Genomic DNA, 24,885 nt, shown 5'->3' with positions numbered 1-24,885 from the left:
CCCTGCCCCAACCTTGAGCCCCCTCCCACACTCCAAATCTCGCTCTAACCCACTGCCCCAGCTGGGTGAAATGAAAATGAGTAAAGGTGGGGGATAGCGAGTGACAGAGGGAGAGGGGATGGAGTGAGCAGGGGATGGGGCCCTCGGAGAAGGGGCTGGGTAGGGGAAGGGTGTTTGGTTTTCTGCAATCAGAAAGTTGGCAACCCTACTCCCAGCTGAGTTCTTCTGGACAATGTCCACTGATCCCTTAGATGCCTCTGAGGAGCACTAGGCACTGTCAGTAGTTCTCTGCTCGGTGTCCCTTCTGGTTATCTGATTTTTACCCTGACCGCCACTCCTGTCCCTATTTTCTCATTCTCAGAAATCACTGGTAATCTGTGTTTATTAGTCCCTCCCCCTTGGTTTTGGGTAGCCAAGAGCACCTATCCTGGTAGTACTATACAACCCTCTAACTTCTGGAACAAAGGAGGCAGGAGCATCTCAGTAACCATGATAGGCACACAATCCTGATTTATCCTCACCAAATGGCTCTACTTGTTTTTCAAATACTCAAAATGTACAAATTAAGATTTTAAACTACTAACATGTTAGCAACTCCAAAGCCAATATGAAACTAGTGAGTGATAACAGGCCTGGCTGTTATGTAGCAAAGCAGGGGTTCTCAACCTTTCCAGATTACCATACCCCTTTCAGGAGTCTAATTTGTCTTGCATATCCCAAATTTCACCTTCCTCAAATACTACTTGCTTACAAAAATCAGACATAAAAATACAAGTGTCACAGCACCCTATTACTGAAAAAATGCTGACTATCTTATTTTTACCACAATTATAAAAATAATCTACTGGAATATAAATATTGTACTTACATTTCAATATATAGTGTATAGAGCAATATAAAGAAGTCATTGTCTGTATGAAATTTTAGTTGATATTGACTTTGCTAGTGGTTTTTATGTGGCCTGTTGTAAAAGTAGACAAATATCTAAATGAGTTGATGTACCCCCAGAAGTTCTCTGAAAACCCCCTTAATTATATTTTAGGATTACCTGGGAAAGACGTGCAAAACCCCAGTTATAAACTCAAACATCACAGCTGGGAACAGGAAAACATCAAACAAAAAAAATCCCATGAGTCATCACCGGTGCTTCAGAAGCAGTGTTATTTCATTTCAAGTTAAAAATACCCACTCTTGACTAGGTCTCTTGCTTTCAAGCTCTTAGAGGGGGATAACTAACTAAGGCATTATAAAGCATCTTGAACTTTAGCTACACACTTACACCTCCCTCACCTGAACCACAGAATTAGTCAATTAGTGTTTGTTTGTTTTTTAAAGCAACCCACCCCGGGGCAAAAAAAAAAAAAAAAAGCTTAAAAATCTACACAGCTACTGGGAAAGGGAGCTACTTTCCCTTTCCTACAAGCTGAAGCTGCCCAACCCATCTAGTAACACCAGGAAAGTTTGAATAGCAATTTTGGTTTTGCAAAAGATGACCCACTCTGTTGTTGCTTTCATAGTTACACAGCATTCCCTCCCCAACCTATGTTCTAGTCTGCACTGCTTGTCTCCTCCCCTACTCTCACTACACCGGCCCAAGCCTCCGTGAGTCAGTATGTCTGGCTGTTGTTAGGCCCTTCCCCGCTCGCTCACTCACTCGTTGCTCCGTCTCTTTCATGCAGATACACCGGATATGAGCTACCAATCCCTGTGCCAAATTGCCCTAAGTTACATAAAAGAGAACCACTAAGAAGGCAGCAGCAAACACTAGTGCCTTGTTAACTTAAATTGCTCCAAAGCCACCCTCCCCATTCCACATATGTCCCTCATTCAGAACGTCACAGCTGTTTTATCTTCAGCGATGGCAGGGTAATTACTCTACAGAAAAACAGCTACAAGGTGTCTTAGGACATTTTAAAAAATACTATTGCTTCCCTTTCTGCGTCGGACGCGCATGGGCTTTTGTGCCTAGCTATAGGCTGCTGGACTCAAAGTAAAGCCATGGTTCCTGGTCTGTTTCATTGTGTAATTTAAAACCAGGTTTACTTTTACAGCCTAAACTATGAGGAAGGCTCCTTCCTTAATTCAAACAGTGTTACGTGGGGTTGAGAGCGAGTACACAGGGGCTTGCTTGTTTTCCCTGCTAAAGGTCAAGCAGAGGATGAACCCCTTGAATTCCTCGTCTCACACGTTTTGTGTCAATACTTTTATTCGTCCTTATCAAACAAAATCCAATTTTGGAACCGATGAAGGACGAGCACAAAGGAACTCCGGGAAAGGAGCCTTTGTTATTTTACGAGCTGGAGCCAGCTCCCATTTCAGTCAATGGAAAGACCTCGCGTGGGGGTGGGGGATAAGGAGGGGGAGGGTGGATCGAACCACCCTACAGGAACAAGCAGCTCGAACTCCAGCGTGTCTCATCTTAAAGAATCAGACTCAACTGTTGCTGAAACCACGTGATAACTTAAGAGGGCTGAGTCGAGCTGTTTTTTAAAAAGCCACGAGCGAGCATGTCTGATTGAAACGCACAGCAAAGCCTATCCAAAAAAGTGAAAACAAAACAAAAAAACCTTTAAAAATCGGCTTAAAATAACCCCAGCACGAGAGAATCTTCTCTCACACGGGGGGACCGGACAAACCCGAATTAAGGGGGACTTTTGTGTTCGTTCCTCTAAAACACTAGGGTGGTGGGTGGGAAAGAAACAACCCCAAGGTCACCAAATCCGCGTTGGACAAGGGGCTGGATTATTTACCGGATGACCCCTAAAGGCGCGTCGCCCCGTTTCCAGACAAGGCAGCCACAGCTGGGGGCTGGCTGGGACGGCAGCGCGCTGAATCAGAGCACGCCACGCTGCGGCGCGCACCGTGATTGAGAAGTTTGAAAGCATGTGAGAATGACAGGGTGTCTCGGGCTCCGGCGTGCCAGGAATTTCGAAACTGCCCTGCAAGCCCGTCAGCATCATAACAAGGCGGCTCCAACCATAACAACCCCCGAGGAGGAGAAGGAGCAAAGAGCCTTTTGGCGTCTTAGGTTTTTTTCTTTTTCCTTTTTGGTCTGAGACTAGTCCGTGGGGGTGGGGAGGAAGAGCAGGGCTTGTTCAATGCTATGCTAATCTTTTAAGCGCTCTTTTCTTGCTCTACGCTGCTTTTCTTTCTTCTCCATTCTCTTCACACTAAGGAGTGGGTGGCTCATCCGGCAGCAACAGGAGGAGGCTAAGTCAGGGGCAGCTGTCAAAATCCTCCCCCCCCCTTCCCCTTCCCAGTTTAATGATCAAACGCCTGGCTGGGAAGAAAGGCAGGAACCAGAAGGCGCAGAGGCTCTGCCTGCCCTGCACTGTCACATCACACGCTCTGTTGTGTGTGTGTGAGTGAGTATCCCTCTCCCTCCCCTCTGCTGACAACCGTCTCCGCAGCCAGAGAGGAGGAGGAGGAGGCAAAGCGTCTATTGCTCTCAGTTACTCTCTCACTCATTGCTGAAAGGTGGGCGGAGGGTACCTTTCCCCCTGGTGCCTTTTCTCACGTTGACAAGCTGGGGCCCAGCACCGGAGAGGGGGGGAAAAAAGAACAAAGAAAGAAGAGGAGGGAAAGCACCAAATCCGGACCAAACATCCCAGGCAGAAGGAAGCTGTCAGCTCGCCGTGACACAACACATAGCCCATTGAAGCGCCCTGGGTAGCAGCTACGGCTGGGAAGGGAGCCCTCTGCCCGCCTTTCAAGTTGCAAAGCGAAGATTGCTCCGCAAGCAAGAAAAGGCAACTTGATTTGTGCGTGGGGTGCCCGTTGGGTAGCAAGCCTTGCCAGCTGGTGCAGTCCGGTGCTCGAGACCACGATGAAAAGTAAAAAAGGTAGGGAGGGGTGTGTGTGAGTGTGAGAGAGACAGAGTGATTCCTCAGCGTGCTGTTGCTAAACCTGGACGGGAAAGTGGAAAGCATGTTGCTTTCGCCATATGGAAATAACAGGCGTGTGGTTTAAACTTCACTGGAGTTTGATTTGGCTTATTAAATAAAGTGGAACCGGTTTTCTTATCTCACCCTCCTTTTTTTCTTTCTAATCTGGCCCTTTTCCTCTTTGTTGAGCTCATGTCTGAAATGGCAGTTGATAATGTTTCACTTCCAGACAAAACATGAGGGGCTGTTTGGACGCTGCTTTCTCTCCATGCTGCTTGGCTCCCTGTCAAAAACCTGGTCAACTGCCTGCTTTGTCCCCAACAAAGTTTTATTTTCGCTTTTTAAAACAGCCCTTTTCTTCCCCCTTTCCTCCTCCCTCTCTCTCTTCACTCTAATTTCTCCAGTCCGGTCCCCAAGGACGGGACTGGAATTGTTTTCACAACTTTAAAAAGCAAATTCCAACCCAAATACAACTCTCTGAGCAATGCAGCCAGAACAACGGGGTGGCAGGAGCTCTTTGTTTGCGAGTTAGCATGGGGAAAGGGGACAAAAGTGGGGGACTGTCGGAGAATTTAAAGTGAGATTTTTTTAATCGATCTGCAGATCTATCTCCTGCCTTTTTATCAAAGAGTTCTTCTTCTTTTTTTGTTTGAATACTAAAAGTAAAGTGATTTAAAAACTTACCCACCACGTGGCGGGGAAGCAGCAAAAAAGACGTTTGGAAAACTTTTCATTGGTGTTACTTACGTAATTACCACTTGGACAGACTTTATAATCATGGGATTGTCGATATTTCCATCTGTAGTCCTCTAAGTATCGTGAAAACTAAAACGTGGTTGCAAAGAATCGGAAAACATTTTAAAAACGTTACTGCTGTTTAAAAACAAAACAGATTTCGGATGTTTGTTTCCTCGTCAGTTTCCCCAGCTCCCCATTTTTAAGTGGCTAATCAGTAATGTAGATGAATGATTTTTGATATTTAAAGAACTTTAAAATATCCAAGATACTGAGGGTTAAAAAAGGAGTACTGCGCATGTTTACTACTCTAGAGCAGTGTTGTTTTTCCTACTACACGCTCTTGTTGTTCAAGGGTCCAGAAATCTACGTCGTTGTTAATGTTCCTGGAGCCATTAGAGTATGATTTTTAAATACACCTATTAAGCACCTTCTGAATTCTTGCTGTATAATTTAAGATGCGCTCTAATATAGTTTGTAGTTCTCATAAGTAATCTTGGACTATACTGATTTAAAACAAAACACACAAAGGAAATTAAGCCGCAAAGGCAAAGTTTAGACAACAGTCAGTGCGGGTCCTGTTTACACTTTCAAAAAAAGCAAGGAATTCAGAGTTCAAACCGAAACTTTGTAATTTATATACCCCCCTCCCCCGCCAAATATTTCAGTGTTCTCCTAACTGGAGTGATTTTAGATAACACGTGTTGCATACCAAGCCCAGCCCTCTGTACCTAGAGACAGTTACAGCCTTGACTCTAGATTTTCCCATTTTTGTAGATTTGTTCAGATTGTTAAGGTTACTGGAGGTATATGGTTTTACTGAATTATTTAGACTAGTTATTTTTAGAACATTCCTGTGCTCCCTATTTGCACAGTAGTGGTGATGAGTTGGTTTCCTGTCTGCTGCTGCTTCCATTGTTCAGATTCCTCTCCCAGAGAGCAGCTACTGGTTGTCTAAATACCAACTTCACACACTTCCAACTCCAAACTAAATATGTGTGAAAAATGCTGACGAGGTTACCATGTCTGCCTATGTATTTCTCTCTGTGTGTAGTCTGCCTGGTGATTTGGGAGTTCTGCACTGAAACAATGAAAGGCGGCATATTGGAAGGCAAACCTTTGAGACAGAAGAATTGGTTTAGAGTTCATGTGGCAGAAATTAGGAAGTGAGAAGAAGCTCACAGATGCATGGAAACTTTTCAAAGAAGTTAGGACAATGATTTTTGTTGTTTCCTTTTTAATTAAAGGCTGGGCTTGCAGTTTGCTTTTGTGGCCTGTATTTTGATACTTACGTTTCAGAGCATGACCTGATTTCAGATTTCTTTATTGTAGTCTAAAAAAAATATTAAAATTTGTTTTTTATAGTACAGCCAAGTTTGCCTACTTTGTGGAACCAGTAAATCTCAAAGCAATGCAGAGGAAAGAAAACTGGTTCTTCTACTTGTAAAATCACATTTAAAGGAAAAGGAAAACTTTTCTAATTATCTGCAATGGAAAATTCCTTTACACATTCCCATAGCTCCTGTGTCTGATCTGGTTAATTATAAATACTATTTAACCTGGTTATTTTTTTTAAAAAATTCACAAACCTTTAACTAAAGTTACTTTCTAAATTGGTATATCCTAAGTTAAATCTCTGAAACCTCTTCCATGGATGGCAAAAGTTTATTTCTTAAATAATAATAATGAAATGTAGCTCTTATAGCAGTCACACTGCAGCTCTCTCATGTGCCCTCCTTCCATGTCCAAACTTAATTTCCTCACCCACAAAAAATATCAGGGTACACTTACTCTATAGGCTGGTATGTTTGTACATATTAATGACATATTCACACTATCTCTTATTTCTGGCCTAGCCAGTTATTTCTGTGTTCTTTGTGGTGTACTTGTTAAGTTTGAAGACTATATGAACTTAGGATGCCCCTACCTATACTATCTCGCTCTTAACCATCCTCACTTATCTATGTTAAAGGTCACATACATACATATATACTTATACATATATATGTAATCATCACCTATCTAGGCTAACTGTCTCAAACAGATGTATGCTAACTTGCATTAGCTCAGCATACAGGATGTGGCCTTGCATTACAGCCAAAAATACTCTTAATACAAATTTATAATGCTATTATGATAAAACAAATAAACCCGTTAAGAGAAGATATATAAGCAGGTAGGCTAGCCCTATAGACTACACTTGTAGTCTCCAGTCCTGCAAAGGTGTATAGCCCTGTTGAAGATTATGCATATGACTATGTGTAGTCCTAGTGAAGTCAATTACAGGAAGATTGGGGGCTTTTTAGATTGAAAATATTATCTAGAAAAATACATGTACAACCCAACCAAAGAAATTCACAGAAACAGAAAAATGAAGCTAGATTATCCATGAGGTGATCTAATCTATTCCTTCTGCCAAAGGAGACTGTGGCTTGCAGTATACTCATTCAGTTTCAAGTGATTCAAACAATTGGTTTCTACCAGTTCTCTTGGGAAGCTCTGCTACAATACAATAGGATATTTTTCCTGATATTCAGCCCAAATTTTAATTTGCTTAACTTAACTTTATTCCATTTCTCCAAGTTAAGGCCCCAATCTATCCCAAATAATTCTTTCTCCTTCTTGGTGTTCATACCTTATAAGTACTGATAGTTTTTTCCATATCAACTTTAGTTATCATTTTGAAAAAACTATGCACATAATTATTTTTTCCTCATCAGATTTATCCCTTCAGGCTTTTAAGCCAGGAAGCTTTAACTGAATTCTTTACCGTTATTTAGTATCATCCAGGTATTGAGGTGCTCAGAATTTTATGCAGTGTTCAAGGCATGATCTCCCTAGCAGTGAACAAGAAAGGGACCAAGGAACTCTTTGGCCTGTGATGTAATGTAACACAGTATGTTAAATTCTCTACATGCTGCCAGACTTAGAAGCTGGGTGCAGGTAAATCAATTCACATTATATAAAAGAGGGGGGCCTGCTGATCCTTCAAGAATACTGTGATTTGTTCATGAATAGAGATAAGGCAAAACTTATCAACCTTTAGGAGTAGTCCTCACTGAAATCAGTGAAACTATTTTTGTATGAATAAGGACTGCTTATCTGAGTAAAGCTTATAGAATTAGAGACAGGGTCACTTCTTGTGTCTTAGGCCCTGTTTACATACAAATGTGCACCCGTTCAGTTTAAGTAGTGCAAAACACTCTGTAGACATTCTTGCATCAGTTTAAGAAGGGTTTATTTCAGTTTAAACATATAATCAACTGAAGCTAACTTGTAAAAGCCTGATTTAAACAGAAATAAGTGTCCACAAAGCCTTTTATACCAGTATAACAGAATCAGTTTTAAAATCACAACTTAAAATAAGATGGAAGTATTCTGCATGTAGACAAGCCCTTATTCTGGGGTATAAATAACAGTAAATGGTCCAGACATGGAGCCTCGGTGGGAAGCCTTTCAGCTGTGCCCTACTAAAGTGGAAACCAACAGCATATAGTCTGATTACTAATAAGAAGAAAATACAAAGTTGAGTTGCAATCAGCATGAATGTTCTAATGAAAACACGGGTTTTGACAGCAACAACGTGGCTTCTGCTCTCCTAGAGTATCAGCTGAGGTTGTATGAGATCTACAGCCTTAACTTCCTGTTGCTACAGCTTCTGCACATGCCGTTGGAGATGTTTGTTAAAGGTTCAGAGGTCTGCTGCTCTTTTATTTAAATGAGAAACTGCAATGCCGTTTGTTCCTGTTTAACCAAAACCTGTTTTGTGTCATAAAATTGAGGGAACATGTCACACTAAGTAAGCAGATCAAAGTGCAGACTCCAGTGTTGTTTCATTTATTTTTTTTATTACTGCGTTACAGTTAGGAAACTTACAGTTGTTTGAAGGGAAACTTTTTTTTTAATTAATAAAACAATGTGATCTCAGATTGCATTTTCAACAAATATATTTTTTTTTTTTTTTTTAATCTTTATGTCAAATTTTAGCAGCGGGTAAAGAACAACAGTTCCAAACCCTAAATCTTTGTTATCAAAGCAGAACTCTGGTCTTACTGTTTAGAAAGAAGCTTTGCATGGAATGTTTACTAAACCTTGAGAATTTAATCTCAAATAATTTCTATATAACTGCACTTATGAATGTAAATTTATTCCTGTGAGTAGGCACACTGATTGCACCTCTTTTGTTCCTGCTTTACACCATTGCTGTGCTTTCAGCTCCTTCTTTACCTGTCTCCCAAGGTCTCTGTTTTGATAACTGTCTCTGTGGCCTAACATTTTATTATCCCCTTAAAAAAAAAAAAAATCAGTGCGGCAACATTTTTAATCTACCACAAGCAAAAACAGAAATGTTTGGAACATTAGGTAAATTCATAGATTCCAAGTCAGACCTTCTGTATAGCATAGGCCATAAAACTTCCCCCAAAATAATTCCTAGAGCAGATCTTTTAGAAAAGCATCCAATCTTGATTTAAAAATTGTCAGGGATGGAGAATCCACCACAACCCTTGGTAAATTGCTCCAATGGTTAATACTCACTGTTAGACATTTAAAAACGCCTTATTTCCAGTCTGAATTTGTCTAGCTTCAACTTTAAGCCATGGGATTGTGGTATATCTTTCTCTGAATTCTGTAAACTAGTTTTAGCTAGTCATAAGTCTACTTTGCAGTTAGTGAGCTGCTGTGTAGAGCCATCATAACGTACTTTTCAAGCAAAATAATATTTTAATGTGACGCTATTAGGGTCCTGATAGATTTTTTCCCCCCCACTTGAAAATACCACATACATGCACTAAGAACTAAATCAAATATACAATTCAGAATTTACCTTGAGTTGGTTATTTAAATTGAATGTCATTGTTTTTGTACCCTGACTGGATAACTTATGTAACTAATCATCATAGTATGAATTGTATATTCAACTGTAATATTCAGAGTGTTGGTTAGTTACATAAATCATCCATCCAGGGAACAGAAAACAATACCACACAAGTTACTTAAGTAACCACCACAGACTGAATTGTGAATATTGACAGAGTATTAACAAAAAATTCCTTGGATAAATCTCAATAATTGCAAATGACAAATTCAAGAAATACTGTGATTTGTTCATGAATAGAGATAAGGCAAAACTTATCAAATGCTCAACTCTGTCATACCACATTTGTGCATTTCATAGGTATCTGTGAAACTACTATGCAAAAACTCACAATTAGTTCTCTCTCTTTTGGGTCTGACATCAATTCCCATTAAATCTTTAAGTATGAACATAAATGTAGAGTTTCACAGGCATAGCTTCCATTTTAATAGAACTGATTTTTTTTCTAGTTTAGTTTAAGTATTACACCTCTACCTCGATATAACGCTGTCCTGAGCCAAAAAATCTTACCGCGTTATAGGTGAAACTGCGTTATATTGAACTTGCTTTGATCCACCGGAGTGCACAGCCCCGCCCCCCCGGGAGCACTGCTTTACTGCGTTATATCCCAATTTGTGTTATTTCGGGTCACGTTATATCAAGGTAGCGGTGTAGTTTTGAAATTTGGACAGCTGCCCATATGAAACCTTTCTGTCTGATTTTTAACTTTGCTTGCTTTTATAAATATGCAAGTTTCTTTTCTTTTTTTAAATAAAAAGGATGTTCAGACTAACTTAAAAGTGATTTAGGGCCTCATTTTCCTTTTGTAATTTCGAGAAAATACTTTTGAAAGCAAACCTATTGTGAATCAAAAAAGCTTCTGAACTGTGCTAATTGAATCTAGTGGTATCAGTGATTTAGATTTATATATGGTTTGTAAGATTCCTAAAATTTCTGGTGGGATTAAAGTACTTAAAGCCAAAGCAAAGTTTCCTTTATGGATTTCAGTGCTATTTGTTTTGTTTCCTCAGTCACACTGTACACTTTGCTGAAGAGCCGAATTGCAGACTGTTGTTCAGCCACAGAATATGAAGTATTTATTTGATTGTTCACATATTGTAGTTCCAAATTATTAGTCATATGGTTTACTGAATTAATTATAGAAGACAGAGACTAAATGAGATTTGAAATAAATTCCTTCTCTATGGGAGAAAAATGTGCAGTAAAACTGTAAATCTAGAGTTCTTGCAGTAAACATATGTCAATATCTGAATAAGTACTACTTGAAGTGTGAGGAAAACTATAAGGTTCAAAGCATAAGTAATCAGGACAAAGTTGAAGTGTGGCCTGTTCTCCAGAAAAATAAATGATAGCAATTCTATACTACCTTGTGGCACTATTTAGGCACTTACTGTTACCTTGCTGTACACTTTTTCCTCAGTGAGTGAATTTTGTGTCACTTTAGAAGAACCAGCCACAACTTGCTTTCTGTTCTTTTCCTGTGCTATTCATTTTTATTAGTCGTTCTGGAAAGCGCTGTTAACATTTTAAACCTATAAAGTTATCCTTAATCAGAAGGAGACGCACCAGCATGTTAAATTGTAATTCAATACAGCCAAGGTTTAGGTTGGGTGCATGTTTTGAAATTCTTGTCTATTGGCTTTTTGCCTAGCCATGAAACAGCCTTGAAGAAAAAAGATTGTTGGAGGCATACCACAGTAGCACCCTTTGCTGACCAACATTTGGCATGATATTGGCATCAGATGGAAGTTACTTACTGCATATGACCAAATAAAAGGTTGCTAAGGGAACCAGTAAATGAGGTTGTGTGGAGAAGTATCCCCTAGGAATAGGTAGTTGGTGCTACTTTTGTTACAGTACACATCCTCTAAACATGAGGCCTGGTTTGACTCACAATAAAGGCTCACAACATCTGAGCTGGCAAGGAATTGTCCACTTGTTAATACTTCATACATTAAAAAATAATTTATATATTTATCATTATATATGTTTACGTTAGGAAGCATATATATATATATAGAGAGAGAGAAAAGTGTCGAAGTGAAAAATGCTGCAAATAAGAAGTGTATTGAATTGAAGTGACTATTCTCACCTTTTTATTACTGTAGGTGTAGCTGCAATATCTGGCAGTGAGACGGAGGAGGATGACACCATGGATGTCCCACTGGATCTTTCCTCTTCCACTGCCTCAGGCAAACGGAGGAGACGTGGTAACCTGCCCAAGGAGTCAGTGCAGATTCTTCGGGACTGGCTGTATGAGCACCGATACAATGCCTATCCATCAGAGCAAGAAAAAGCACTATTGTCCCGACAAACACACCTTTCTACACTACAGGTATTTTTAAAAGCTCCAATTAAAATAAAAATGAGCCTTTGTTTTCGCTTCTGAAGTTACCCACTTTCTAGTCTCTCTAAAAAGGTTCATACTACAGATGTAATTTTCTTTATATGTTATTATTGTTTGTGTTGTGGTAGCACCCAAAGGCACTGACTAGGATTAGGACCCAGGACCCTGTTGTTCTAGGTAGTGTACAAATACAAGCTTACAGATGATGTCCCTGATACTGTATTGTCTTATGCACATGCTTAATTTTGCACATTGTGGCTAAAGTGACTTCAGTGGGTCTACTGACAGTGCATAAAGTTAAGCATGTGCATCAGTCTTTGCATATAAGCAAAGTGATCAGGGTGATAAGCACATGTATTAGCAGTATAATTTTCTTTACGCTATTAAAATGAAGAACAGGAGGACTTGTGGCACCTTAGAGACTAACAAATTTATTAGAGCATATTAAAGCTATTTATTAGAGCTATTAAAATGGTGACTTTGGGCCTAATCCTACAAACACTTGAGTATATGTAACTTTTATTTATATGAGTCTTCATGATTCATAAAGTCAGTGGGACAAGTCACATGGGTAAAGCTATTCATATGCATGAGTGTTTGCAGGATGAAGCCCTTATTTGGGAATGGTGAGTCAGGAGATTTGGGTTCTGTTCTAGACTCTGCCACTGAAACATGTGTGACTCAGGGCATGGCACTTAGCCTTTCTGTGCCTCTCTTTCCTCCATTGTAGTATGGGTAACCTCACAGGAAAGCTGAGAGTCTTTAGGGCTTGTCTATACTAGCGAGTTTACAGTGGCACAGCTGTACTGAGGCAGCTGCACTGCTGTAAAATCGCTTCTGTAGCTGCTCGCCCGCCAGTAGAGCGCTGTCCACACTGGTGCATCTGTTGGTGTAACTTACATCACTCGGGGCTATTTTTTCACAACCCTGAGCGACATAAGTTATACCAACAAAAGTGATAGTGTAGACAAGCCTTTAGGGCATGAATGTTTGTGTATTTTAAAATCTTTGGATGGAAGGTCATATAGAATTGCAAAGTATTACTATTAGTGGTAAATTTTATTTTTTTTTCTTTATAGATCAGTATTTTGATATAAATGTTGCAATTAGTTAAGTAAAATTTCTTTAATATAACATTGTAAGGAAAAACTACTTTAAAAATACTTTAAAAAAAAGACGTTAAGTCATCTGCTATTGCCCAGGAAACTGACTTGATATTTAAACAAGGATGCATTTCAATGAGGTAATTCATGTTATGTCTGTTGACACAGTCAGTTGAGCAGGAAAAATCAGTAACTGTTTGTGGGAGGAGTGGCTCTTTTCAGAGAGAAAAGGTTTTCCTGTTGTTAATTAACCTAAATGCAGAGAACAATAGGTAATAGGTTAATATATGTTCAGAGTTAAAAGCTAAACCTTCCACTTCAGGCTAGCAATCTTTTTTTTTTTTTTTTTGCAATGGAGAGAAGAGTTGGGGGTAGAAAGGTTTTTACTAGGTGTGTCAGAACTTGTCGATCAGTCTCTTTTGTTGTAGAGTTAAGGAAACTGCTTGGAGGGATTCATTAATCTAACTGAAAGACTCTAATGGCATGTAGTGCGGAAGTGAATGAAGGTAGAAATTAAGATATCATTATGTTCCCAGGTCTGCAACTGGTTTATCAATGCACGCCGCAGGCTTTTACCTGACATGCTGAGGAAGGATGGCAAGGATCCAAATCAATTCACTATCTCACGAAGAGGGACCAAGATTTCTGAAGGCAGCCCAGTGGAGTCTTCCACAGGCACAAAAAACTACATTCCACTGTTGGAAGAGAACTCATTTCTTTCTGGTACCACAGGACTAAACAAGGCTGTCTCTTCTAAACCTTCTTCCCCAGGATCTGTTTTGGCTCGACCTTCAGTGATTTGCCATACCACTGTAACTGCATTGAAAGATGCCCCTTTCCTTTTGTGCCAGCCAGCTGGTGTAGGCCCAACCACCGACCTGCAGCAGACATCAGCTAGCAGATTCACAGACAACACTCTTGAATACCACGAGGATGCTTCTAAACTGGGACCTGGTACAAATGCACAAAGTGGCCTTTTCAACACTCCTCCTCCTACTCCACCAGACCTCAACCAAGATTTTAGTGGATTTCAGCTTCTGGTGGATGTTGCACTCAAAAGGGCAGCAGAGATGGAGTTGCAGGCAAAACTTATGGCCTAATTCCCCCTTTTTTTTCAGGCAGGAATTTAACACATATGTGATTATTGCTGCCCATGTGATATCAAAAGACTAACTGCATTTTTTATTATTATTATTAATCTTATTTGCACAAGGGATTGCTGAAATGAAGCTTCCTGTCACTGAGGTGGTCTTCAGTGAAATATGGTCATTCCAAGAATTATAAACTTAAAGCTACTGTAGAAACAAAAGGTGTTTTTGTTTGTTTGTTTGTTTGTTTTTATGTTTCTTAGTAGGTTTTTCATAATGTGAGATGGTTCCCAAGATCATGTGATTTTTGTTTTTGTTTCTTTCAGACTGTGCAATATCTAGTAATGATGTAGACTTCTTATCATTCCCGTGTGGAACAGAATATACCGACATGCTGTCTCAAACAAATGTTCAGTTTTTTTAAACAATATGAACCTGGATGATTATGCTTTTTTTCCACGATGTAATAAAATATTTTCTTTAAAAATGGACGCATACAGTGTGTTTTGTTGAACAGGAGTGTCACAGGGGACACCAAGTTATGCTCCAAATATAACCAAAATAGAAAGAAGCCAGCATGAGCTTGAAAAGAATGTCTTCTCTCTGTGTCGATCAGAGACCTGCACAAGCAAATTACAAAGTTGTTGTAAAAAGGACGTTTACAGGGATGAGGTGGACCAGAGCTACCTGACAGTGTCCTCTTGGGCTGAGCTTTTCAAAGGAGCCAAAGGGAGTTATGTGCCCAACTCCCATTGACTTTCAGTGAGATTTGGGTACCTCTCTGCCTTAGAAATCCCTTAAAAATCCCAGCCTCATTCCTAAAATATTGCTGAGTTGATGTATATGACAGCTCAGTGGAGAACATTCTCTTGAAGGTGAACTGAAAAGAGTAGACCCAGTTGCCTTTGTGCTCTTCATTGGTCTTTTGTGATGTACAGAGATGGCCTAAGAATTTTTTTCCTGCTTCTTTTCTTACACTAGTAATGTCTGGGTTGATTTACCTGTTTTTTCTGGTGGACTGGAGTGGGATAGACATCACAATACGTTGAAATCTGACGTGCAGTTTTCCCAGCCTGGAAGTGAGATGAGGGATAAAATTTTCAAAAAGGGACTTGGACGCCTAAAAGCCAGATTTTCAAAAGTGTTGAGGCACCTTTCTGCTTAGGGGCCTAGTGGAATTTACGAAAGCTCCTAAGCGAGTGAGGAATTTAGGATCTTTTGTAAAATCATACAAGGTGCCTAAATATTTTTTAAAATGTGTTCGAAGTCACTTCTGAAAATGGGACTTAAGCTTCCAAATCGCGTACCTGTTTCTAAAAAAAATTTACCCTAAGATCTGTAGCTTGGATTTCAGTCTATTTGAATGTCGCTACCCAACTCCAGTCCTCCAGCTACAAAATCAACCGTTCTTACCCTGAAAAATCAGTTCCCTAATAATTCTACTGTGTTTTGGGGGGATGTCAAGGGGAGGGTCATTGAGGACATCTTTATATAACTAAAAAGAATTTGTTTTTCTTTTGGTGCTTTGCAGTGGATTTTAATCCTTTGGAGATAGTAGACATGTCTCTACCCTCCTGAGTATTCTTTGGCTGGAAGTCTGGAACTCTTTAAAGCTTTAAACTTCATTGCTGCTTTTACTTTATTTATTCTGCCCATCTCTTGCTCTCCATTCACTTCCATGTTAGGGGTTACATGTGCTGCACTTTTTAAAAACAAATTCAATGGTCAGGCGACGCTTTTGGTTTCAAATATGACATCCCAAGGTCATCTCGTATGTTGTATGTTTAGAAAATACTATGTTTGAAGGAAAATAGAAGTATTTTGTATACAGGTAAAACTTGTAACTTCCTTTGAGCATAGGCAGACATAGCTGTATGCACCAGGGAGAATGTACCTTGTTCTCACAGAACAGCATTTTCAGGTTCAGAAACTTTCTACACTGTTATTTCCAAGCCTGTCTAGACACAGTTCTATCTCCTTTGTGCTGTTTTTATTGGAATACCTATTCAAAATGTTTAAGTCCAGTTTTATAACTACCTGTAAATATATATCATAAGGATACTTCTTCTTAAGTGTGAGGTTGACTCTCAGAAGGAAAAATCTGGTCATAGATTGTAAGGCCAGAGGAGTGATCATGTAGTCTGACCTCCTGTATAACATAGGTCATAGAATTCCCTGAAATAATTTCTAGGACATATCTTTTGGAAAAACATCCGATCTTGATTTAAAAATAGTCAGTGATGGAGAATCCACCAAGACGCTTGGTAAATTGCTCCAGTGGTTAATTATCCTCTCTTTAAAAGAACCACCTTTATTTCCAGTCTGAATTTGTTTAGCTTCAACACCCCACCATTTCTCTGCTAGATCGACGAGTCCATTTATATATTTGTTTCCCATGTAGGTACTTACAGATTGTAATCAAGTCACGCTTAACCTTCTCTTTGTTAAGATAGATTGAGCTCTTTGCATCTATCTATAAGGATGTTGTCTAATCCTTTAACCATTCTCGTGGTTTTCTCTGAACCCTCTCCAATTTATCAACGTCCTTCTTGAAGTGTGGGCACCAAAATGACACAGTATTATAGTAGTGGTTGCACTAGTGCCAAATATAGAGGTAAAATAACCTCTCTACTCCTACTTGAGATTCCCCTGTTTATGCATCCTAGAATTGCATTTCCTCATGTTCAGCCGCCAGGACCCCCAAGTCCATAAGGGAGGAATTGTTTTCCAATCTCCTATGGTATGGGCATTGTCTGAAATGGTGCTAGAGGCTAATTATTTTGATGCTCTTTACTCTGAAATTTTATGTAACCTACAAGAGGGAGATGGAGTTTGCTGCTAACTATCCTGACTCCCATGCCCCAGGCATTGGGTTAAGGAGAAACTGACCTCAAGCAAAAAATAAGCTACATTTTTTCTGAAGTGTGTAAACAAGCATCCATTTACATAGCTTTCCCCTGTGTTACAGATTACTTGTGGCTGCTGCTAGGGTGTTATGAGTTGGAGGAGGGGTGAAAAATGGGAGGAAACAAGGCCATAAAAAGGCAGTCTTTTCTGAGATCTTCTTTTCATTCCTTAGCCTTTTAAATGGGACGTTTACTCAGCAGATTAAAAAATATTAAGAGATTCACTTGCTGACTTCTGCAGTTCCACTAAAATAGCAACAAGCATGAAGGTGCAGCAGGATGAGGGAGAAAGCTCCTTTGGTCATGGCTAAAATAGTCTTAGCTGTGAAATAAGAATGGTGGCTGTAGGCCTGATTTTCATTTACCTATATGTCATGGGATCAGACTAATAATCTCTAATGAATGGTACAGGTACCATTCTGGGGACTTCTTGAATTTACAACCTATTTTATTTGGGGCCAAACTTTATATATTATTTGTATTAAAGAAGCAGCAAGACGCCTGAGTCAGGAGTAGAAGCCCTTTGTGCTGGGTGCTACTTAACCATAGAGTAAGGACTCTCCCTGCCCTGAGGAGTTTATTTAATTTGGAGGTAAAAAATGGGACTCATTTTGAAGTGCCCACCAAAATAATCTCAAAAGAGAGTTTTATTTACTGTTTGCTGTAAATTAGTCCTGGTAAGCTCTGGGAAGACTTCTCAATAGATTGGACCAGTGGCGATTCAGTCACTGTGGTACTAACCAGCAAAGGGACTAAGATGACTAACAAAACTGTGGAGATAAATTTGGGGTATCAGATGGAGCTAGAGTTCAAAACTGAACATGAGTCCAAGTAGCTAACGAGTAAGCCTGGGAGAAGTGTGCCAGCCACTCAGCCTTGAGAGAACAAAAGGAAAGTTTATTTAGGGAAACAGCGTTTAAAAAACATTAAAAAAAAAAAAAACAATGAAAGGACAGAAGCAGCTTTGACAGTGTTTGCTGCTGGGATAACTGGTGCTAATTAAAACAAAACTGTCCTCTACCTAGAATTCAAGCGGCACAACCAGATTGACATTTAGCACCACTCACAGAACCCAAGTAGAGGACATGACACAGTCGTTTACCACATTTGAATAGAGAGCAATAACGTATCATCTGCTGGAACAGAGTAAGTGACCTGAGAGACACGACAGACCGATGCCAATAAAAACAGCTAACTCACAAATTGATCAAAAGCCAAGAAAACTATGTTGCTGAATATCTACAGCGTGAGTGACTATAGATACAGTCTCTGTCTACTGTGCAGAAATGATGAAACTAGACTCAGGAATCCTCAAATTGGGGCTGGTGGTACCACAGCTGCAGCTGTACTCTTAAGTTTAGTTCAGTGCACAGGCCTGGGAGCTTGAAAGCATAGCAGCCAGCTTGATGTGCTGAAGGGAGATAGGCTGACTGCCAGCGCTGCACTCTCTTGTTGGTGCTGGGGCCATTCTCATCCCACTTTCACCATCCTTCCCTTCTTCTACCAAGCCGCAAGCGGGGGTGGAGCTAGGGACTGGTCTAACTCACTTGAAGTCAGAGCAGCTTGTTTACAGGCTCCTGGGTGGCACTGACTCAGCTTCTGGAGTGCTGCCTGTGCGCCAGCAGAGCATGACTTGAACTGGGAGAGCGAGAAGTAAGGGTGGAGTTGGTACCATACTTAATGGGAAGAGGTTTGAAGGAGAAAGGAAGCAGAACTTGGGATCCGGAGGGAGCACAATTGGGTAGGAGTGGGGAGCATAACTGGAATATGTATGGCCTTGAGAGAGGGAAAGAATACCTAAAGTCTGTAACCAAATGACGTGGGGATGTACTGCCTAGGTTGTATGTGTACGATGAACATACGGAGTATTATTTATACCTATTGTGTTTATGTCATTTACAGTTAACAGCAAATTGTATAACTAAAAAGTTTGTATTGTTCAGATTATTGGTCTGCATGTTTCAGCGTTCTGTGCTGGCTTTCTGCAAATGCTACAAACATCTTTCGATATTAACATGCAATTCTTTTAAGATCCATTTCAATGTTTTCTCCATGCTAGTGACCATTTAAATCCAGTGTGTATTACAGTTGTTAACCTTTTCTCCTTGTTTTTGCTAGATGTCAAGCCCACAAACACAGCAAATGTTCCTGGTGCAGAATGTTACTTGTTTTAAGTCTGTTTACTGAGTTCCCACATTCTTATGTCTTTATCCTGTTTCACTGGTTTAGCTGGATCTTTGCTTGTAGCTCCAGTATTTAGATTAAAATGAAAGCGGTTAGATTACCAACTGTCTAGTGCAATGTCCCTTAATCCTTGCCCCATTCTTGACATCATAATTACATTCATGCGTGCTGTATAGTCTCCACTGTCCACTTGAATAATCTGTTCCATGTCATGACTGGAATTTCCTCACAGTTGTGCAACATATTAACTTCCAGTATTACACAAAATGCTGCTGGTTATGTTGCAAATTCAAAACTCAGACCAGTTGTATCCAAAGGCTCACAAAGGTTTGTACCAGACTCACATGAAATAAATGATTTCATGGTGTTTCAATTTGAGATTAGATGTCAATCAGCCATTTTGCTTGACTTACACTTTGAGATTTGGGATTCATTTGTCAGGGTTGCAGTTTTGCCATCTCCAAGCATTCAAAAGTCAGGATCCTATTCCCCCCGCCAAGTCACGAGATTGGCTTAAAAATCATTAAATCTTTAAAAAAAAAAAAGGATTCTGCCTTTTTTATCTGCCTTCTGTTTCTTGAGCCTTTAGGGTGTAGCTGGAGCACATGTTCAAGCTTTTCTCCACACCCATAAGGACTAAAGGCTTGCTTTGTTCTTTGCAAGAATCTCAGCTTCCTTCTAATCACGTGACTCCAGGAACTAGGGATTAGGGGAACCCTCTGCCCCACAGAAAATATTGCAAGATTTACCAACCAATCAAGAGTTTTCAGCACTGGGTTGCAAACCAATGAGGGTATAAACTGCGGCAGAAGTTTGTGCAAACTCCTGTGACGTAAAAGTGAAGGGTTGCACAGCTGTACAGCTAGGTTATACATATATAGCAGCCTGCCATAGTGAGCCTTAATTAAAAGGTATGGATCAGATTTAGTGTATAATCACACGGTATGGATCAGATTTAGTGTGTAAATCAGACTTGTCTCACCAGCTAATCCCATGCTCAGAGGGTGGGCAGAGTTGCTACCACCCTTTAGTGTTTCCATCCAGAAAGAAACAACTCTAGACCCAGATCCTGCAAATACTGGCACACCTGCTCATCGTGGGGAACAGGGGACTACTCACATATGTAAAGTTTCTTTCAGTGATTCCATAGAAGAACCAGGGTGATTGGTTTCTGAGCGGATGGGTTGAATTAGGGCATCCACTGGCTGTTCTGGCCATGCACCCATATTCCTTTGGGGCTGCCTCTGCCCCTGGGCTGGTCCTTTCCAAAGGAGGATGATGCTGCTTTTGGCCACTGCAACCTCCCTATCATTGGCCAAAGGCTTTCCATCAGTGGGACCTTGTCCCTGGGTTTATGCCAGTGGAGTCCAGTACGAACACGGTCTGAATCTGGCCATATATCACATATAAGTAACTCAGGCTTGGTCTAAACTACATAGTTAGGGTGACATAAGCTGCCTTACGTTGACCTAATAATGTCTGTGTCTATGCTACCAGGTCCCTTCTGCCGACATAACTCACCTGCTCCGTCAACTTAATTACTCCATCTCCAAGAGAGGCATAGCACTTAATTCAACATAATTAGGTTGATGTAGTAGCAGTGTAGGCACTGCATTGCTTACATCAATTTAACTGGCCTCCAGGTGGTGTCCCGCAATGCTTCACTGTGAGCACTCTGGTCACTGTTCTCAACTCCACTGTCTAGCAGTCAGGTACACAGGAAACAGCCCCTCCCCTGTTAAAGGACCAGGGACTCTTGAATTTCCATTTTCTGTTTGTTTCATGCCTTCTCCACGCGCTGCTGCCTGGAATACACAGGAGGTGGTGGAGCTTCCGAGTCTGTGGGGAGAAGAGGCTATGCAGGCACAGCTCCAGTCCAGCTGTAGAAGTGTACAAATCTACGAGCAGATAGCATGGGGAATGGAGGAGAAGGACTACACCAGGGGGACACGGCTGTGCCATGTGAAAATTAAGAAGCTGCAGCAGGCATACCAGAAGCCACGGGAGGCAAACAGTCACTCTGGTGCAGCACCACAGACAGGCAACTTTTTCAAGGAGCTGGATGCAATTCTCAGAGGTGACCCCACCATGACCCCCAAGAGCAGTATGGAGACCTTTGAGGAGTCAGAATCCCTGACCAGCACAGGAGGAGGAGAATAGGAGACCGGCAAGCAAGGGATCCATTGTCCTGGAGAGCCAGGAGCTACCCCTGAGCAGGCCAGCCAGTCACAGCACAGCAGCATGGCTGAGCATGATGCCAGGAAGGAACCACTGGTGAATATGCAATTTCAAAGGGAGGGATGGAGGGAGGGCTGTGCACAAGAAAGAAACGAAGCAGTCACAGCAATATTCAGACTATGGGTAGGCACAACAGAGAAAAGCAGCGCGCATTACTGTGGGTCATTACTAAAATGGATTTTCAAAGCCTCCCTGAGACGCATTGCTCCATGCTGAGCTCTTCTTATAGCCCTGGTATATGGCTGCTCAAAATCAGCAGACAGCCCATCTGCCTCCATGCCCTACCCATCTGGAAACTTCTCTCCCTTTGCTTCACAGATATTATGAAGCACACAACAGGCAGCTATAAACATTGGGCTATTTTTGTCACTGAGGTCTAACCTAGTGAGCAAACTGCGCAAGGCACATTCAACCACCATTCTGCACTTGCTCAGCCTATTGTTGAACTGCTCCTTGATGCGATCCAGGTGTCTGTTGTATGGCTTCATGAGCCCTGGGAGTAAGGGATGAGGTGCGTCTTGCAGTATCACTATTGGCAGTTCTACGTGATTTTGCGATCCAGAAAGAAAGTCCCTGCGAGCAGCTTTCTGAACAGATCTGTGTTCTTAAAGATGCATGTGTCATGCACCTTCCCATATTGATGTTGGTAAAATGCCCCCAGTGATCCACCAGCGCTTGCAACACCAGAGAAAAGTGTCCCTTTCTGTTTATGTACTCTTTGGCAATGTGGTGTGGTGCCAAGATGCGTGCCATCTATCACCCCACTGCGGTTAGGGAACCCCACTGTAGCACAATGACCCAGTATCTCCTGCACATTGTCCAGGGTCCCAACTCTTCTTAGTAGAAAGCGATTAATGGCCCTGCACACTTGGATCACAGAAACCCCAGGAGTTACAATAACATTAACATTATTATTTAATATTTGTATTACATTAGCACCTTTGTTCTGGGTATTTCACACAAATACTACAAAGGAGGTCCACGATTCCTGATTGGGGCCTATATGTGCTACCACAATACATATACTAATAAAAATTATGAAGCTGTGCTCCCTTCCCTAAAGCACTTACAATCCTGGAATTTACAGATGGGGGGAGGAGGGGAAGGTAGGATGTATATCCTTCAAGCTTGCCCCCACTTCTTTCCCACAAGTGGCTCTTCATATCTGCAAAGGGTCATCTGCAACATCCCGGGTGGGGCTGCAGCCACATGGGGAACTGATGCATATATATATCCTTGGACGCATGATCACCCACAGAGTGAGGAGAGCGGTACTAGAGGATGAACCCTCACCATCTGATTAGTCTTTGATTCATGTGACTTATGGACCATAACATTTGGTCATCACTTTGCTCTCAACCTCATTTGTAGCATCATTCTGTTGTACGTTACAGATGCAAAACTAGTTCCTGGTTTGTTTGGTGACTGAACTTTTAATGCGTTGGGTATAGGACTTCAGCATTCTGAAAGTTGTGGGAGGGAAGGGAAATCTTTATGATAATTTCCAAGAACTTCTGGATTTTTTTCAACCATGATATATTAATTAGTATTATAATTAAAGCGCATGGTTGAATTCCATCTATTTCTAGGCTAGGAGAAATTTGTTATATTTGACACATTCTAACTTGCTTTGTAAATTTGTCTGGCTGCTCTCGAGATTGTGGATATTAGACACACATTCACTGTCAAGATGGCAACTGTTGTGTTATTTCATTGAGTAAGCATTCAGCTATTTTGCCAGTCCTTGTTATTTCACTTCCCTTTCTAGCCCACAGTGTTCTGATTGTCTGACCTTGTGTTAAGCAGCTCTTATTTTTTCCTTTTGTATGTCTAATATAATCATGTGGTTGAATACTTCCCCCTATTGTGTCTCTCTTCTGTTTTATTTCAGAGTGCTTATATAATATTATATGTAGTCTATTTAACTAGTTAGCAGTTATTTTGACTATATTTGTGTTGTTTTGAAAGTCATCTAATCCTTGTGGTCTCGCTAACAAAAAACAGCCAATCCCTACTTTGCTAGGAAGCAAACATAAACAACCTAGTGCCCATATGGTATGAAAGGAGATTATACAGAGACACCAATGTGCTGTTCTTAAACATGTAACAAGTGTAGCCTTTTTCTAACTTCTGCTGTAGTGCTACAACAAGGAACAGTTTAAAAGTGAATGCATTAAGAAGCGCTAGGACTGATAAAAATGCACTCAAAAACTGCCAACTTTTATTTTGATCAGTCAACTGTTTAAAAGCTGGTTTGTGGCATCTTTAGTTTCAATAAAAAAAATTATTCATCTGGACTGCTGAACTGCATGCCAAATTTTTATTCTGTTGTGATTTGCAACAGACAGATATTAACTTCCCCAAATAAGGTATGTAGTAGAAATTCCAGTGCCAAGCTTGACTAAAAGGTTAGTTCAAGTTAACGCTACTGATGTCAGCAGGTAGGTGCTGCTGTTATTCATGGTTCATTTTGACTTCAGCCTGTTTTCATTCAGCTGAGGTGTTTTGAGTGATGTGCTACCTAATTTTAACAAAGGGCTCCCTCAAAAAGTTCCATAGTTATACATGCAACATTTGATAGGTAAAATACTTCACTACTATCAGAAATATCCATTTATTCCATCCCAATCCCCACACACTTCCTACTGACAGATCTAGCAATCCTTTCACTACCTCCTTCAGCCCAGTCCCTCTTGACCCACTGTACTTCCCCTTCATCCGTAGCTCCTCCCTAGACAGCCACTACTCCTAGCAGTTCCTCAGAAGAGCAGCAACTACAGTGGCAGTAGATGGACCATCATGCAATGTCTGGCCTTGGGGTGGTTGGTTAGACAGGGAGTGCATCCCTGTTGGTGATCAGTGCGGGAATAAGTCCCTTTTGGTTCTTTAAGTGGGTAGGCCTCCTTTGACTTGCGAAGATCTCCCTGAGCTGGGTGGTGGGAGGGAAAGTCCCAGTTTCTCCCCTCCCCCGGAGAGGGGGAACCAGGGCTCTTTGGACTCTGGACTGAGGTTGGGTGAGCATGCAGACTCCAGCTGCGGTAGCTGCAATAGATACAAGACTTCCTACTCAATGTAACAGCATCTTGCTCCATGTACTGCATGTGCTACTGGAGTGGCAGGGGCTGGTGTAGAAAATGCTACCCACCCACCTCAACAAATGGGAAACTTGAAGAGCGTGATTGGGACAGCCCCAGTTAAATGGGGGAGGAGAACAGTGCACAGAGGGGATGCAGGAGTGCCCCTCCCCTTCAGGGTCTCTAGCCACTCACTGGCTAGCTTGGGGAGGAAGGGAGCTGATTCACTCCTTGCCAGCTCCTTTCTTTCATTTAAACCCTAGCTTGGCTTGTGGCCATAGGGAGACTCTTTTTGCACAGTCCCAGCTGTCCCATCTTGTGCTGGTAGCCTTAGTTGGAGCTGTGTTTTGCAGAGGCTGCAGGTCTGACTGATTGCCTGTTTTGGGGTCAGGAAGGAATTTTTCTTCTTATAGGCCAAATTGGCAGCAGTCAGGGGAGTTTTTCCGCTTT

General features: G+C 41.1%; 1 protein-coding gene across 1 annotated transcript; it reads left to right on the top strand.

The window, feature by feature from the left end:
* Nucleotides 1–2,784: 2,784 nt before the first annotated feature.
* TGIF1 (TGFB induced factor homeobox 1) lies at nucleotides 2,785–14,520 on the top strand. Its single transcript, XM_005303137.5, has 3 exons — nucleotides 2,785–3,842; nucleotides 11,604–11,830; nucleotides 13,482–14,520. The coding sequence occupies exons 1-3, from the start codon at nucleotides 3,827–3,829 to the stop codon at nucleotides 14,043–14,045; spliced, it is 807 nt and encodes a 268-aa protein (XP_005303194.1). The 5' UTR covers nucleotides 2,785–3,826; the 3' UTR covers nucleotides 14,046–14,520.
* Nucleotides 14,521–24,885: the final 10,365 nt, after the last annotated feature.

This window comes from Chrysemys picta, chromosome 2 (assembly GCF_011386835.1).
Source record: "Chrysemys picta bellii isolate R12L10 chromosome 2, ASM1138683v2, whole genome shotgun sequence".
Classification (NCBI taxonomy): Eukaryota; Metazoa; Chordata; order Testudines; family Emydidae; genus Chrysemys; species Chrysemys picta.
The sequence above is the reverse complement of the archived record's forward strand: the minus strand, read 5'-3'. Positions and strand labels throughout refer to the sequence as shown.